The 18,028-nt window shown below is 45.1% G+C and overlaps 1 protein-coding gene across 1 annotated transcript in view; it reads right to left on the bottom strand.

The window, feature by feature from the left end:
- Positions 1 to 9,077: 9,077 nt before the first annotated feature.
- PPIL2 (peptidylprolyl isomerase like 2) overlaps positions 9,078 to 18,028 on the bottom strand; it is a 109,442-nt gene continuing 100,491 nt past the window's right edge. The window contains exons 16-20 of the mRNA XM_029619565.1: positions 14,892 to 14,948; positions 11,452 to 11,524; positions 11,006 to 11,068; positions 10,719 to 10,861; positions 9,078 to 10,038 (exon numbers count right to left, since the gene is read on the bottom strand). Coding sequence (XP_029475425.1) covers positions 9,942 to 10,038; positions 10,719 to 10,861; positions 11,006 to 11,068; positions 11,452 to 11,524; positions 14,892 to 14,948 — 433 coding nt within the window. The 3' untranslated portion in view covers positions 9,078 to 9,941. The remainder of the gene's footprint in view (positions 10,039 to 10,718; positions 10,862 to 11,005; positions 11,069 to 11,451; positions 11,525 to 14,891; positions 14,949 to 18,028) is intronic.

Below are 18,028 nucleotides of genomic sequence, written 5' to 3'. Positions count from 1 at the left end.
GGCACTACTGAAGCAGTTTGTTTATCTGTATTTTGCAGCAATGCTTAATGTGCATGTGAAATACCTCTGCAGAATTGATTTTAGGGATGCACATTAGATGCCTTTTGCAGATATGTACACATATGTTAAGATACATTCTGTTAACAAATGTGTGTATGTATCATGATCTAGATTATTTAACTTTCATATTCTTGGCAACATTATAGGAGGAAATCTGATCCATTTCTGTTTAGTTTAAGAATAAAATAAGAGCTCCTACCTCAGAGCTATACTAATAAACAAAGTGTCTGAAATCACCGTGATACCTGGAAGAGAACCTGAAATGGAGACATTATCACATAAGTAATTTTATTTTCCTTAGTGTAGCCAGATGGACACAGGAGCAATGGGTTGTGCTCCCCTGCCTGCAGATGGAGGAGTCAGGTTTCAAAGCTGACATCACCCGAGATACACCCCTGCAATGACCTCAGCCATTCAGTTTTCTATTCAAAAGTCACTGTAGACATACCATCGAAAAACCTTGATTAAAAAGGAATAATCGTACTCAACCAAACACTGAACCCCAGTAAGATTATAGATGCCCTGATCTATGGCCTGGATGACTGCTTACCCATAATCTCTTGGATTCGATATCCACTCCACGGGCGAAACCTTGGTACCATTCTTTGGCAGCCAGGGGCGGGATGCTGAGTCCATCTGTCTACACTAAGGAAAAGAAAATTATCAGGTAAGTAATTTCTGCATTTCCTAGCGTGTAGCCAAATGGACTCAGGACCACTGGGATGTATAAAAGCTACTCCCGATCAGGGCGGGAGGCAGACCCGTGGTCCAGTTAACACCACCCTTGCAAAGGCTGTGTCCTCTCGGGCCTGAACGTCCAGGCAATAAAACCTGGAGAAGGTGTGCAAAGAGGACCACGATGCCGCTCGGCAGATATCGATGGGGTCAGCAGACTAACTCATGAAACTGCCTGAGCCCTGGTGGAATGAGGCTTTCCTGAGCTACTAGTCTGACTAATCCCCTGTGGTGCTTGATTCTGCGAATGATCCTGCCCAGCAGGGGCCACGGAATGAAAGCATATAGCAAATCTTCTTTCAGCCAGGTCTGAGTGACAGCGTCAATCCCCAGGGACTATGTATCTCTTCTATGACTGAAGAATCGGGGAACCTTCGCATTGTGAGATGAGGCCAGCAGGGTGATGGACGGGAACCCTCAGCTATTTATTTATTTGTAACTTTTATATACCGATCTTCTTGTAAAGAATACAAATCAAACCGGTTTACAGTGGAACAAGATAACTTCGCATGACAGCTTACATAGAACCCAAAACTTAGTATATGCTTTGCAGGGATAACAATAAATAACAATACTATGCATAGATAACCATAGATAACAAAATAGATAACAATAAATAACAATATAGTTTACAATAAATAAACAATAAAGATAACAATAAATACAATATCTATTTTGCATGGCTAGCAATAAATAGCAGGGGCAAAGAATGCACCAGAGAAGAACTAAATTGATAGATGGGGTAAAAGGACCTGATAAATGAGCTGCAAGAGGCATGGAAATAGGCTGGAGCGAAAGAGAGATATGGTTCAAAATGGACTGAAAGATGCAGAATTAACTTAATACAGTATACAATGCTTGATAGTTGCCATGGGACAAGCTACGATAGTTGGTATGGTTACCCTGTCGGTTCTGGAAACGCTGATTTGAACAACCACGTTTTGAGTTGTTTTTTTTTTAAGGAAATAGGGCACGGGTCTTGTCTGAGGTCCGGTGGGAGAGAGTTCCATTGTGTGGGGCCTGCCGTGGAAAGGGCTCTTTTTCTTAGGGTTGATTTTACTTGGGGGGGCGTATACAGTGCCTTGATAGGCTTTTCTAATCGGTCTGACCGAAGTATGAGGGCGCAGCTGGATGGTGAGATCAATAGAAGAAAGATTGTGTATGGATTTGTGCAAAATGGTCAGAGCTTTATAAAGTATTCTGTATTTTATCGGGAGCCAGTGGAGGTTGTGGAGGATGGGTATGATGTGGTCACTCTTTTTTGAGTTAGTTAGGATCCTGGCTGCTGAATTCTGTAACATCTGCAGGGGCTTGATGGTGTTGGCAGGAAGGCCAAGCAGCAGGGAGTTACAGTAGTCTATTTTTGTGAGGATGATTGATTGAAGAACCAACCGGAAATCCTGAAAATGCAGAAGGGGTTTCATCTTTTTTATTACTTGTAATTTGAAGAAGCCTTCCTTGGTCGTGTTGTTTATAAATCTTTTGAAGTTAAGCTGGTTGTCCAGGAGCACACCGAGATCTCTTACATGAGTCGCGGTTTTGGCGTTGTCGGGTATAGTGGACGTCGAGTTGAAGAGGGAGTGGTTGTCGCCCTGGGAGATGATGAGTGTTTCCGTCTTGTCCTTGTTGATGACTAGGTTGAGACTGGAGAGGAGTGTGATGATTTCCTGGAAGCAACTGTTCCAAAAGTTAAGGTTTTTTTGTAGCGATTCTGTTGTTCCCTCAATCAAGGATCTGTCCCTGACTCCTTAAAAATTGCTTCGCTGAAACCCTTACTAAAAAAACCCAATCTAGACCCAGCCAACCCAGCAAATTTCCGCCCCATCGCAAACCTACCTTTTATAGCTAAAATAATGGAAAAACTTGTCAACTTCCGTCTCACTGACTACTTGGACTCCCACAATATCTTATACCCTTCTCAATTCGGATTCAGGAAACGCCTAAACACAGAATCCCTCCTTCTTTCTTTAACGGACACCATCCTGATGGGCCTTGACAAGGGACAATCATACCTTCTAGCCCTACTCGATATTTCTGCGGCGTTTGACACGGTAAATCACGACATCCTCATCAGCCGTCTAATGGAAATAGGCATCTCTGGCTCCGCACTGCTCTGGTTTAAATCCTTTCTGAACAACAGGCACTACAAAGTTAAAATAAACGACAAAGAATCCCACCCCATCCCGTCAAAACAAGGAGTACCACAGGGCTCTTCTCTTTCCCCTACCCTGTTTAACATATATCTACTTCCATTATGCCAGCTGCTCAATAGCCTCAACCTCACCCACTTTATATACGCAGACGATGTGCAAATCATAATCCCCATCTCAGACCCCATCTCCTCAACTCTAAATTTCTGGAACGACTGCCTACAAGCCATCAACCAGCTTCTCTCGAGTCTCAACCTGGTCCTAAATACGTCCAAAACGGAACTCCTGGTTATCTCCCCTAGCGATAACCACACCTTCACCAACAACACAATAACCCCACTAGCAAGCCATGTCAGAGACCTTGGGGCCACCCTTGACTCTAGAATGAATTTCAAAAAATTCATTAACGCGACAACTAAAGAATGTTTCTTCAAGCTACAGGTCCTGAAGCATCTAAGACCGCTCTTACACTTCCAGGATTTCCGTTCTGTGCTTCAAGCAATACTGTTTTCAAAGATAGACTATTGCAACGCTCTTCTACTCGGTCTCCCCGCCTCTTCGACCAAACCTCTACAGATGCTGCAAAACGCAGCGGCCAGGATCCTTACAAACACACGGCGCAAGGACCACATCACACCTATCCTAAAAATCTTACATTGGCTTCCTATTCAATATAGAATACTTTTCAAAGTTCTCACTATCATCCACAAATCGGTCTACCAACAATCCACTCTCCAACTCACCTTCCCTCTGGAACTACACACATCCTCAAGACCAATAAGAACTGCCTACAAAAGTAAGCTCAAGGCCCCTCCCAACAAATCATCAGTCCACAACTCCATTAACAAGCGAGCACTTTCGACAGCAGGTCCGCTACATTGGAATTCGCTTCCTCAAGACTTATGCTAGGAACAATGCCATTTAACCTTCAGAAAAAAACTTAAAACCTGGCTGTTCACACAAGCCTACCGTTGAAGGAATCCATTTTAACCAACTCTCTCACCCTTCAACCCACCCTTTATCCCTCCCCTCACTCCCAACCTTTTTCCCTTTCCCCTCTCTACCTCAACCCACCTTTTTTCCCACCCCCATCTGACATACCAAGTATATATCCGCTGATTATAATCCATGTTTCTGTATTACTAATTTATTGTTTTATGTTAATTTATAGTTTGTAATTTTGTTAACTTATTGGTTGATTCTTGATCTCCCATTTCTGTTATTGTTTAATTCTGTCCTATCTTCCGACATCCATGTTATTACTCTCCCTGTTTTAATGTAACTTCTCATTTCTACTTATACGTTAATTGGTTTCCCCATGTTTTAATATAAACCGGTACGATAAGACCTGGTCTTGAGTGTCGGTATAGTAAAAGAAGTTAAATAAATAAATAAATAAGAATTTGCACATCATCCGCATAGAGATAATGTTTGATGTTTAGCTTGATAAGAAGGTGGCATAGAGGTAGGAGGTATATGTTAAAGAGTGTTGGTGAAAGTGAAGATCCTTGGGGGACTCCCAGATTGGAGCTGACTGGGTACGATTCTTTGTTGTTTATTTTTACCTTGAAGGCTCTGTTGTCAAGAAAGGATTTGAACCAGTTGTGGGCGGTACCAGTGATACCTATGTCAGCGAGACGGTCTAAAAGGATAGTATGGTTGACCGTGTCGAAGGCCGCCAAAAGATCTAGGAGGACAAGTAGAAGAGGTTGTCTTTTTTCCATGCTCAGTATAATGGAGTCAGTGAGGGAGATTAGAAGGGATTCCGTGTTTAGTGCTTTGCGAAATCCATATTGTGAAGGAGCTAGAATCTTGTGTTCCTCCAGGTATTCTGTGAGTTGCTTATTCACTATTTTCTCCATAATCTTGGCAATGATGGGTAGGTTGGCAATGGGCCGGAAGTTCGATGGATCCGCTGTCAATAGGTTTGGTTTTTTTTAGGAGAGGTTTCAGGATGGCCAGCTTTAATGGGTCTGGGACAAAACCTTGAGTTAGTGAATAGTTTATGATTCCTGCGATGGGTTTCGATACGGTGTTAGGGATTGATATGAGTAGGTTCGATGGAATGGTGTCCAATGGGTGGGAGGATGGTTTGATTTTTTTGAGAATGTTTTCGATTTCGAGAGAAGATGTGAAGATGTGGTTTCGAGAGAAGATGTGGTTTTTATCTACTATTAGTTCAAAGGCTTCGGCTGACAACACCCGCTCTCCTGGATCCAGACTCTCCCTGCTCAGAAAGTCTGCTCTGATGTCTTTTCCTGTGATGTGTGAGACTGAGATAGTCTGTAGATGTATTTCCGCCCATTCCATAAGGATGTCTATCTCCTGAGATACCTGCTGGCTCTTGGTTCCACCCTGGCAGTTGATGTAGGCTACCGTTGTTGCTTTGTCCGACATTATGCGGACCGCTTGACCCTGGAATCTGTGGTTGAATTGCAAGCAAGCCAGCCTGGGCTTCCAGGCGACTGATGTTCCAGAGGGCCTCTTCCTCCATCCAACATCCATGGGTTCCTGACAGTGAGCTCCCCAGCCATGGAGACTTGCGTCTGTTGTAAGAACCAGCCAGCCTGGGGAGTACAGGGACACCCCCCTGCTGGGATGAGCCTCCTGCAACCACCACTTGAAGTGAGAGTGGACTCCCATCGGTAAGTGGAGCTGAATCAAATATCTTGTGACTGCGGATTTCAATGTGACAGCAGCAAGCGTTGAAGTGGGCGCATGTTTGCTCTCGCCCATGGCACTACTTCCAAAGTTGCCACCATCAAACTGAGAACTTGGAGATAGCTCCACACTGTCGGGTGTATTGTGTTCATCAACTGACGCACCTGGGATATCAACTTCCATATCTGTGTGGTCGGGAGGAAGACATTAGCCTGTCTGGTATTGAACCAGACTCCCAGATACTCCAACTGGGAAGGCTTGACACAGCTCTTGTCTAGGTTTACTACCCAACCGAGTTCCTGAAGCAAGGAGGTCACCCTGTTGGTCACCCAGAGACTTTCTTCCATGAACTTGGCCCAGATCAACCAAACATCCAAGTACAGGTGTACCAGGATTCCTTCTCTTCTTAATGCTACCGCCATGACCACAATAATCTTGGAAAATGTTCTTGGGGTGGTGGCTAGGCCAAAGGGCAGTGCCCAGAACTGATAATGGTGACCCAGTACAGAAAAGCATAGGAAGCGTTTGTGTTCTTGATGGATTGGAATATGTAGGTAGGCCTCGGATAGGTCCAGGGAGGTTAGGAACTCTCCTGGTTGTACGGCCATTATCATGAAGCATAAGGTTTACATGTGGAAATGACTCACTTGTAGGTGACATTTGACACTCGAGGTCCAGGATGAGGCGAAAGGAACCTTCCTTCTTGGGTACGATGAAATAGATGGAATAACGCCCTTTATTTTCCTGAGGCAAAGGTACTGGGATTACAACCCTCATCCTGAGGAGCCTTAAAATGGTAATCTCCACTGCTTGCTTTTTGTGCTGTGAGGGGCAAGGAGACATCATGAATATGTCCCGAGAAGTGCTGTGAAATTCCAACACATATCCTTCTCGTATGACTTCCAGTATCCACTTGTCCGAAGTGATCTCGACCCACCTTTGGTAAAAGAGAGACAGTGGACTCCCTATCTCCTCATTCCAAAGTGAGTTGGTAAAATTTAATTGGGAGGTTTGGGTCGATCCTGAACCCAAACCTGCCCCTCTCTTGGGCTGTCGACTATGAAAGAGGGCTGAGACCTCTGAAATGTCGAGTTTCTGCAGGGGCGGAAATGTTGAGAGCCCCTGGACTGGCCCCTCATAGTCAAGGGGCGCTGCAGGGGACTGGAGATTCGCCTCATTTACTGGCAAGTTTTTCCAATTCATTTCCTAATAGGAGTGATCCTTTAAAGGGCATCTTTGAAAAGTTGGCCTTGGAGGTTGCGTCGGCTGACCAGTTTTGTAGCCATAGCTGTCTTCTGGCCACTACCACTGAGGCCACTCCTCTGGATGAAGTACGGATTAAATCCGAGCCCATGTCTGCTAAAAAGGCAGCGGCGGGTTCTGTAACCACTCTGGGGTTCACCCCCCGAGTCATCCACCTCCTGAGAGAGAAGTAGGCATGAACGCGCTACTAAGGCACAACAAGAAGCAATCTGTAAGGTTATTGCTACTGCGCCAAAGGCTTGTTTAAGGATAGACTCCAACCGTTTATTGTGCGCATCATTTAAGGCCGCTTCTTCCTCCACTTGGATAGTTGTTCGCTTAGAGACAGTGCAGACCAGTGCATCCACTTTAGGGAAACACAAACATTCTCTCACTGCTGGATCCAGTGGGTATAGAGCTTCTAACGTCCAGCCCCCTTTAAAACTTGCTTCTGGAGCATCCCATTAGAGGTCAATCAACTCCTGGATGGCTTCCAGTACTGGGAAATAGCAAGAGGCTTTGCGCAAGGAAATCAGAATGGGATTCTTCTTTGGTTCCATCAAAGATTCCACTCCAGGAACTCCCAGTGTTTTCAGGGTCTGGGAAACCAAGGCCAGCAATTCATTTCCATGAAAGAACCATAACATGGTTCGATACGGTTCTAATCCCAGGGGAATTTCCCCTTCTTCCAAGGGATCTTGCTCTTCATTTGTGCCATCAGGGTCCCAATTAGGAATACCCTTGGTCAGGCGGGGCATGCCTCGAGGTCTGCCAACAGGAATGGAAGAGGGGGCTGGCTAGGGTTCCGTCCGAACAGGAGCAAGCGAGGAAGTAGACTGCGCCTGTACAAAGGCCTGTAGTCCCTGGAAAAGTTCCATCCAAGAAAAGGCTGCCAGATCCATGCCTAGCCCAGGGGGAACTGGGGTGGGCCCAGCTGAGTTTCCCTCTCCCATGGAAGACCCAGCCAAGGGGTTACTCAGATCTCGAATACTTCCAGTTAAGGCTGCCAATCCATCATCTGAATGGGAGGAGCCGGGCTCAGCAAGTCTGGGGAGGCCAAATCCCCTTGGGCTTCCTCACAGTGCTGACACAAGCTGGAATTCAAGTCAGGCTGAGAAACCTTAATATGACAAGCAGTGCAGAGAGAAGGTGCTTATGTTTCTTGGCTGCGGACGCCATTGGTAGTGGTAACTGTGCATTCGATCAGCTTGTGCTTAAAAATTTATGCACACAAATTTTGAGCAACTAGGCGGGGCGCGGCAAGGTGCATACAGGCTTTTCCTGTATTCTGCACTTACTTTATTGTGCCTGTGAGTACATGCCGGACATTATGCATGCGGCACATGCGCAGAGCCAACGGACTGCGCATACCGATGTCCTATGGCGGGCAATATGAGATGCACAAAGACGTGTGCAAGATGGCACCACTGCAGCCTACCATGTGGTGTGCTGACCAAGCTCCAAGCTTAAAGCGGGGCCTAGCCCACCAGGGGGCAGCTCAACCCGCTCTTAAGCCCACTTCTTTGTGCACCAACGGGATCGGGAACGACGTCAATACGGTGAGCTGAGCAAGGAGACCGGAGGAAGTCTTACCGAAACCCCTCTTCTCTGAAGGTAAATCTTCTTCCTTTTTTTTTTTTTTTTAAACTTACCTGGGCTCAGCGCAGAGACGATCTCCAGCTGTGGGGGGGAAAGGGCTTTGTCCGTCACTGCCGCGCTCGACTTCCTGCACCCGCTGCCTTTCAGCTGCTTCAGCAGCAAAGTTCACACCAGGAATTGGCTACTGGACCAAGGCAAACCTCTGAGGAATCTCGGAAATCACCTCAGGAATTCTCAACTGAAGGAGGGACCTTTAGGTATCACCACAGGAGAGCAGGGCTCAATCTTTCTCCAATTTAAAAGTAGAATTTCTTCTTCCAAAAGGTACAGCGATCCCCATAGGGAAAGCATGTCCACATCTGCTGGAGACGGAGAAATACTGAAGGGCTGAGGTCACTGCAGGGGTGATATCAGCTTTGAAACCTGACTTCGTCTCCATCTGCTAGCAGGGGAGCACAACCCATTGGTCCTGAGCCCATCTGGCTACATGCTAGGAAATGATGGTTTGTAAGGCCCATGTAGCCCCACAGAGGCTTTCCCTCTCTCCAGACTATGCGGCTGCTATTCTCCCACAGGTTGCATTCCTGCCTTCTGATGTAGAGCTAGCAGCAGAGAGAAAGCTACAAGTAACCAGGTGGAGAACCTCTTTATTTATAAAAGTCACAGTGCTGTCTGATACAGTTAGCATCATCAGAAGCGGTTTTCATGAATGTACAAATTGCACAAATTCAGAACCCTACCCAGTTGGTCATATTTGTTTCCCCACAAGCATTTCATGTCATGTCCCTAACTAACAGATAAACCATCACTCTTCAGGCCAGGCCTCAGTATGGAAAGCATGTCCATTGTAGTCATGTTGCAGAAGGGAGATTTAACAAAAAGAAACCAAACAAATTATTTTCCTACAGCCAGCTCCAAGCTCATGCTAGCCTGGTGGTAGTGCTGCACACTGCCATGCAGAGGACTTTGGTTCAATTCTTGAGCTAGGCTTCCACCCTCTGGGCCAGCCAGGGCTGGGATGCTGCAGAGGTGGCCAGACTCCAGATCCACGTTAGCTGGGTTCCAGAGGGAGCTGCAGTAGGTGGCCTTGGTAGAGGACTTTTGCTGTAATGGCTGGACTGAGTGAGAAAGGGGATATAAAAATAGAAGAACCCCACTGCCCCCCATTCCCCCAGGGCTGGAAATGAAGACTTACAGCACCTTAGTCCAACATAGACCTGGCTCCAATTGAACTGGAAATCCAATGCTAACCATATATAAAAACAAAAGGAAGATGCCTGTGGCTGCTTTGCAGAGTTGCACGCTGAGCATCAAGTCTCATACATAAATCAATTGTAGTGTCCAAAGGATGGGTATCTGCATGAAGCCTCTTCAGAGAAGCAGCTGCTTTTGCTGTTGCTCATCACCCAAGCAAAAGGGCGAAGTAGTGTCTTTTCTCTCAGTAACAGGCTGCTTCTCTTACAGCTCTTGTGCCAGCACCAGATACCAATGCTACTACCAGGAGCTGAAGTCTCCAAAGCCTCTGCTAACCCGCTCTTTCTTATTGACCACAGCTGCACTGGTTGAAGGCCCATCCTCTGCCGAGCGTTTCCTATAAGCACAAACAAAGACAAAAAGATCTCAGGCTCACAAAGGTACAGGCCTGCAGCTTTTGGCACAGTTTCACTAGAAGAAAGTCCTTTTTGTACAGGAATTGTAGTGTAACCAGACTGTAAAAGGTAAAGGGTTTGGGGAGAGAAAGTTTTAATTGGAATCCAAGGAATCTTCTTGCCCGGCCTCTCTGTCCACTCCCTCCCTTCCTGCGCCCTGTAAGAGAATTAAAGATAAAATCCCAAGGGGGAAGGGCATGCGATTCTGTTTTTGAAATCTTTACCCCTCTGTTCCCAGTAGTGCTACATCTTTACAGATCAGATCTGGAGTGTAGTCAGCAGATGTACCCAAGGGGCTGAGGTTGTGATGCACAGGGCAGAAGTCAAGTGTTACCAATCATCTGACACTAAGTCCAAATTGTAACGTCTCAGCATGTTTTACTGCTAACATTGCAACTGGGCTGCTGGCCACCTGTACGCAAGGGGTAAGGAGTGGCGGAAGCGTGGCCCAGAGGGGTCTTCCATCTTCAAGAAACTTTGTACACCAAGGAGCAATGTTCAGTCCTGGAGGCTTCCTTTGCATCCCTCTGTCCAGAAGGGACTCAGGAAAGGTCATCACATGGAGGAGGCAAAGGGACAAAAAGGGGAGAGAGATCAACATGAACCCAGTGCATTCACTTACGTTGCAGCCATGTTAATGTACTTTCCGATTCCCTGCCGGTAGGTTTTGGGAGCCTGACTGATAGCGTTCTTAGGTAGAACAGGCTTTGCTTTAGCTTTCTCCGCTTCCTCTTCTTTCTGAGCTTTCTCTCTCTCTGCAGCAACCTGCAGCAAACAAGTGTCAGTGGATGCTGGCAAGCAGAAGAGAGACAGCCCAAGGGCCTGTGTGTGACTACTTTGCATGGAGCTTAAGAAAACTGTGACATGCCCCAGGCCAGGAACTTTGCATGCAGCTGATTCTGTCCTCACCTGATTGTCAGCTTCCTCATAAGGATCTACAAATACGATGCTGCTTTCTATGCGGATTTCCTCCTAGGGAACAAAGAGCAGGTGGCATCATGATTAAACAAAAAGATGGAGTACAGTTTTATACAAGCCCCCTTTTTTTAATATCTTTAACACAGGAAGCATGAATGTACAAACTGCACAATCCACATTTGAAAAAGTAGTAACTTACAATATTAGTGTGGAATCACAAAATATGAACAAGCATTGTTCCCTGCGTTTACAATTTTCTTTCCCACAATTTACCCTATCCCCGTGTACACATTCCATTCACACCATATTCCATCATTCCTACAAATCCCTTGCATACAGGCCCTTTCAACACTCTGCTCTGATAACTGTAGGACAGGCACGAGGAGTCATGTTCTGATTAATATCACATTCTTTAAGGAAAACCCATGTTGGGGTACCTTAGGGCGATCTGTTTTGATGTCACTATCTACATTCTCCATGGCTGTCAACGTTTCAAAACCTCCAACCACTCTGAAAGAGAAGAATGGTGATTTATTACCAGTTACTCAATGGGAGGGCAAATAGCCGGCATGAAGCAAGCACTGGGGAGGTGGAAGAGAGGGCCCATTTCCCATGTATTAATAACAGACAGCTTTATCACTGATGACAATGTCCCAACATCCATATATGGAAGGAGATTAACTTGCCAACCATATTCTTTATCCACCACATATGTGAAACTCCAGAGATTGCTCTAACTTTGCTAGTGAGGCAACAGCACAACTGGAGGTGTCTAAGACCCCACTTTTGCAAAGCTCAGCCCAGGGTCCTCAAACTCTATAAACACTGATTGCTGGAAACAGAGGGCATTCCTTTTTATAACATCTTAGGGAAAATTAGAAGTGTTGGGTTCCTGATACTCCTTCCAAAGAATAAATCCTCCTGCTCTCCTGCACTACAGTCAGTGGAAGGACGGCAGAAGTGACAGGTTCTTGTCACAGGATGCAAGTAGCCTATGATTCTCCCAGACCCAATGGGAAGCTCTCTGCACTTCAGGTTCATGGAGGATACAGAAACATCTCAAAGAGAACCACAATAAGACTGGAGAAGCACAAAACTGTCACTGCCAAGGTTCACAGGCTGCCTGCAAAATCCCTTGTACCTAATCAGTGATCACAGCTAAGCTCCTGAGCAAATCTTTCCATCCGGATCAACACCAACTTAAAACAAAGGAAAGTTTGTAGTATTAAAAACAGAGCCGGGATCAGAGCATTAACCTCACACCACTGTGAAACTGTGACAAAGAGCACAGCGTGCAGAGAATGAGCTGAGCCAATGCAGCAATAACTAATCTGTTAATTATCCATTATTGGCATGCTTCGTTCTTACGTCTGCTATCAATGGAACTGGTTGAAAGACCATCTCTCACATTTTCTGCTACATGAGGAAAAGAAGCATCCCCTGCTATTCCAGTACTGAGACCCTCACCCACACAGCTCTGCCCATGCACCTCACTCCCACCCTGCAGCACCCCCTGCTATTCCAGTACTGAGACCCTCACCCACACAAGCTCTGCCCATGCAATCACTCCCACCCTGCAGCACCCCCTGCTATCCCAGTACCGAGACCCCACCCACACAAAGCTCTGCCAACATACCTCTCTCTTGCCCTGCAGCACCCCCTGCTATTCCAGTACTGAGACCCTCACCCACACAGCTCTGCCCATGCAATCACTCCCACCCTGCAGCACCCCCTGCTATTCCAGTACCGAGACCCCACCTACACAAAGCTCTGCCAACATACCTCTCTCTTGCCCTGCAGCACCCCCTGCTATTCCAGTACTGAGACCCCACCCACACAGCTCTGCCCATGTACCTCACTTCTGCCCTGCAGAGCCCTCTGCTATTCCAGTATGGAGATCCCAGATAGTTCTACCACTGCACCTCACTCCCACCCTGCAGCACCCCCTGCTATTCCAGTACCGAGACCCCACGCACACAGCTCTGCCCAGGTATCTCCGTTTTGAGCAGGGTAACTGTATGCCAGCAGCTGTAAAATATTTTAACACTAGCTAGAGGGAAGATTCCCTGGTAGTAGAGCTCAACTGACTGAATTTGCAGATGTCTGACAAAGCATTTCAGTGGAGAACAGCACATAACCCTGAGTATGGCAGCTCTCTTTGTGCCAGGAGTCAGTGCACACAGTCACCAAAACAATACAAAACCCAAGGAGTCAGCACTGTCTACAGCAGCAGAAACTGAGGCTTTCTTCAGCTTTTCAAGACCAGAATGTGATGTTTAACTTTTATGTAAAAATCAAACCAAAATGATGGAACTTTGCTAAAGGTTGGTTTTTTTTTTTTAATGAGTCTCTGGCTCTCTTCTCATCTTTGACTTTGTGCAGGAGATCTGTGCAACAAACTCTTTCAGTCTCCTGTCAGTTAGAATCAGACAGGATGAGCAGGATTAGAAAGAAAGTTTCTGCAGTCTGTACCTGAGAAACAGTCAGAAATCATAATCAAAACTGGCACAGCAACATGAAGTGACCGAGAAAACAGAGGATCTCATGTTCGGTCAGGGCTGCCAACCCAATTCCATTTCCGTTTGAGCTCAGAATCCCGTCCCTGCTTTACCCAACTCCATTCTAACCAATTCTGCTCTCTGATCACATTACCTGACTTTCATCACTTGCAAATAAGTTTTTACTTCCCTGTGCTGTAGTGATAGTGGATGACACATGTGGGCTAATCTGCCAGATAAGCTGCTCTCAGGGTCCTGGAAACTTTAAATCTCCACCATTCTTTCACCATGGAATAAAAGGGCCTCAGTTGCCACTCCACCACACTGCTAGATTCCATCCTTTGAGTTAAGATGAAACGGCAAGAAACCCTACCAGAAATGCTCTATTTGGCAGAGCCCCAAAATTACACAACTTCCTTGTCTGAAAACAAAACAAGAACATCTGTGAATCTTTCCCTGGAGGGAACGACAAGAGGTACCGGAAACAAAACTGGCATGCCCTGAACATATCTTCAGCCCTGCACACTGTCCTCCCCGATTCTGAAGTCCAGACAAAGTCCAGCTCTGCTCAGATGCTGTCATCTTTTATCATTTTAACCCAACCAGATGTGCAGCGCAAACAGTAAGCAAGTGGAGTCTGTCTCGCCTCTGCACTACACAAAAGATGGTGCAATTCTGGTCCTGAAAGTTGCATTTGTGTTCCAGATGAATTTTTCTACACGATGGTTTGTTTCTTGTAAATTAAAGGCCTTTCTAAAAAAAAAAAAAAAAAAGGAGGAAATGAAGGCCTCCCATTCCCAGTTAATTTTCTGTAATTACTGAGATTTTAATGCCAATCTCTTCACTGCCAATTATCTTTTAGGATGGTAATTACTGAGTTAAGCAAAGAAATGTTGCTGTGGCTGGAAACTCCAGGAGCCAGGAACAGCAAGTACTGAAAACAATAAAGGAGTTTATATCGCACTGGTTTTCCAGAGGTGTTATCACATCTGGATTCTAGCTGTGTCCAATTTCAAGTGAGTGTAGCCACTAGAGCTGGGGCACGGGACCTGCAGATCACAGAGCAGCCACACTTTAATACAACTTACCAGAGCCCTTGGCTGGAGGGGTGGTTTATAAATGGAATTTTATATATAAATTTACTTAGCCAAACTTGTAAAGTGGGAAAGGATTTAACCCTTACATACTTAGACAAAAACCGAGTGACATTTTAGATCCCAGATGTGTACAAGAAAGCAGGAAGCCCCAGGAATGAGTAGTCCAGAAAACTTCTGCAATTTACCAACAGGGAAAATCTGGTGCATCAGGCTCTACAAGCAGTGACTTGCTCTTCTGAGGCAGTTCACAGGACAAATAGATATGTGTGGTACCTCACTTACCTCCCAAACACAGTATGCTTTTTATCCAGATAAGTGCAAGAGCGAAAGGTGATGAAACTGCAAAGGAAACAAATGCCAGATGGAAGGATTGAACAAATATTTTCACACACAGCAGTGCTAGAGATACAGATCAGAGAGCACAGACTTAACCCAAATTAACCACATTTCCTGTTCCCTTCAGGGGGTTCCTAACCCTGTCCTGGAGGCATACCTAACCAGTCTGATTTTCAGAATATTGCTAATGAATATGTATGAGATATAATCCAGAGTATTCAAATCTCTCTCCTGCATTTTAATTGTGGCTATCCTGAAAGTCAGACAAGGACTAGGTTAGGACACGCTGGCTGCTACTGAAAGAGACTTACATAGTCATTGAATTATGCTCATATCAGCTAATACTAAAATTATCCAAATTTATTTGTTCAATTTTTAATCTGTCTGCCCAACAAAGGCTCTATGCAGAATTTCAACACATTCAACACAAAAGGAAAAATGTGGTCTTACCTGCTTCTTTTCTTTTCTTGAGTCCTACTAGGCCAGTGCAGACGCATGAGTTTAATCCCCCTATCAGCAGATGGGAGACAGAACAACTAGAGCTCTGCCATCTCCCTATAAAGGGCCCTGTGACCTTAGCAATCCGGCATTCCTCTATCGAAGCAACTGAACAATTTTACCTTTCCTCTATGAGCAGGAAATGTCATACCAGTAACTGACCACCATTGGTTCTCTGAACTTTGTGGAGTCCACCAAGAGAGGAGCATAAACTTTCTTAACAACTATAATGAAAATGAAGTGCAAATACGCAGATGACATTCAAATATTAATCCCAATAAACAACTCATTGGAAGAAACCTACAAAAACACAGCTACTTACCTAAACAAAATAAAACAGCTACTAACCAACAGGAAACTCATACTAAACTTCGATAAGACTGAAATAATAATCCTAGATAGAAAAAACAACACCCCTCAACTACCACCACTCAACCCAAGGAACCAAAAAGTGGCTATCTCTCCGGTCAATCATGCACGCAACCTTGGAGTCATAATTGACAAAGAACTTTCCTTCAAGAACCACATCACAACTAAAATCAAAGATGGATATCACAAACTTCTAACACTACGTCAATTAAAACCTTTCCTCTCCCCTAATGACTTCAGATCAGTCCTTCAACTACTCATCTTCTCCAACCTAGATTACTGCAACTCCCTACTATTCAACTTACCTCTTAACACCATCCGACCACTCCAAATCCTACAAAATGCAACTGCAAGAATACTCACTGGAACAAAAAAACATGATCACATCACTCCTACACTTATAGCACTTCACTGGCTCCCAACAAAATTTAGGATTGAATATAAAATACTATCCATACTACACAAAATAATATACGAAAAACAAACAAACTGGCTAAGCTCTTCCATAAAACTGCATTCTCCAAACAGAAACTTCAGATCAGCAAATAAAGGACTACTAAAGATTCCTCCTGCTCGCTCTAAATAACACAACTCAACTCAAAAGATAGCAAGCTCACTAGGAAGCCCTAAACTCTGGAACACCCTCCCAATTGAACTACGAACACAAGAAAACTTAAAACTTACAAAAAAGGTCTAAAAACCTGGATGTTTACCAAAGCCTACCAACTCACCCAATGGCTCTAAATCACCACCCCCTCCCATTGACAGTATGCAAAAAATATTTGAACCAATGTAAGAAAAAAATAACATAACAATTAACCAAAACATGTATAATCTATCCTACAAACTAAGTTCATAAAACATTAATAACTCTGTAAAACTATAATTCTATGTTAACCATTTAATTGAACCTTTTTGAAAAACTCTGTTAATCTTCGAAACTTTGTAAACCGTTGTGATGGCGAAACCGAATGATGGTATATAAAACTCGACAAATAAATAAATAGCTCAGACTTTGTTAGGCAAGCAGCTAGGCTTAAACAGAACCGGTTCCTAGACTGGTCTGGTAGGACTGAACCAAAGAAAATTAGCAGATAAGACCAAATTTTAGCTCCCTTACTATCTCACTAGACCAGTCCAGACTCATGGAACGTACCCAAGCAACCTTCTAATTTTGCTGGGACCTAGCTAAGCCTGCTTTCTGGATGACTGCCCCAAGGTGGAATCTCCTTTGGCCTGTAGATGTAACGCTTAGAAAAGGAAGTAGTTGTCCACCTTGAAAATCTCCACTGGAGGGATCAGATGATACTTGGCCCTTGAAAATGCTCACACCTTTGTCAAAAGAATTGGCAACTCTTCCAGGTCTACGACCCCTTGGGATAAAGGCTGAGCTTATTGTCTCCTAAATCTAGTGGACTATGGTTGCCTTAGGAACAGCCTCTCCTTCCTTCTCGCAAGCAAACAGAGCAACTAAATGATCCAAGGTTCTGAAGTAATTCATGACATGTAAGTCACAAAGGCTTTTCTCAGTTGGATAATCTCCTTAAAACTCCACTATGCTGTCTTCCAAACATTTCTCTGGGAGGTAGTGTATTTAGCGCAAACCTGCGCTGGACATGCAACGCTGCAAACCGCTGCCTGTAGGACCAGCATGGAACTTCAATCTTCCTTCCTGCAGCTCCTTGGGAGATGCATTGCTTTCCCTGGAGCCATGGCTTTGCGAGTGACTGCTGAAAGTAGCATGTCCATTTGGGCACCCCAAGCTCCTCTTGCCATAGTTAGTAGATACAACTTGTTTGTTTATGACCATGCTTCCCTTGAGGTCTGCCATCAGGGCTTCCCACTGCACTAAGATCAGTGCCCTAATTGCCCAGAAAAGCAGAAAGGTTTGGCAGGTCTTTGTAATCTTTCTAGGATTATGTTTCAGGAAGCATCATTGCCCTACCGTCCCAACACCATTTCTTTCTTGATAATGCTAAGGGTCCCCCAGAGCTTGGGAAATTACTGATGGCAACTCTACCCAGGTCAGCTAATTTGTTTGAGCCAAAGCTCAAGCAGATCGTGGTGGGTTGGTGAATCAACAGAGAAGCTGGGAAGAGAATGCAGAACTGCAACTTCCCACACACCCCTGTCCTTCCGAACAGAGGGACTACCATAGTTTCACCACTTTCACCAAATGGGAACACCACCTCCTTTAGCTCGCCTATCATTTTCTT

This window comes from Rhinatrema bivittatum, chromosome 11 (genome assembly GCF_901001135.1).
Source record: "Rhinatrema bivittatum chromosome 11, aRhiBiv1.1, whole genome shotgun sequence".
NCBI lineage: Eukaryota > Metazoa > Chordata > Amphibia > Gymnophiona > Rhinatrematidae > Rhinatrema > Rhinatrema bivittatum.
This window is presented reverse-complemented; position numbering and strand designations above follow the sequence as displayed.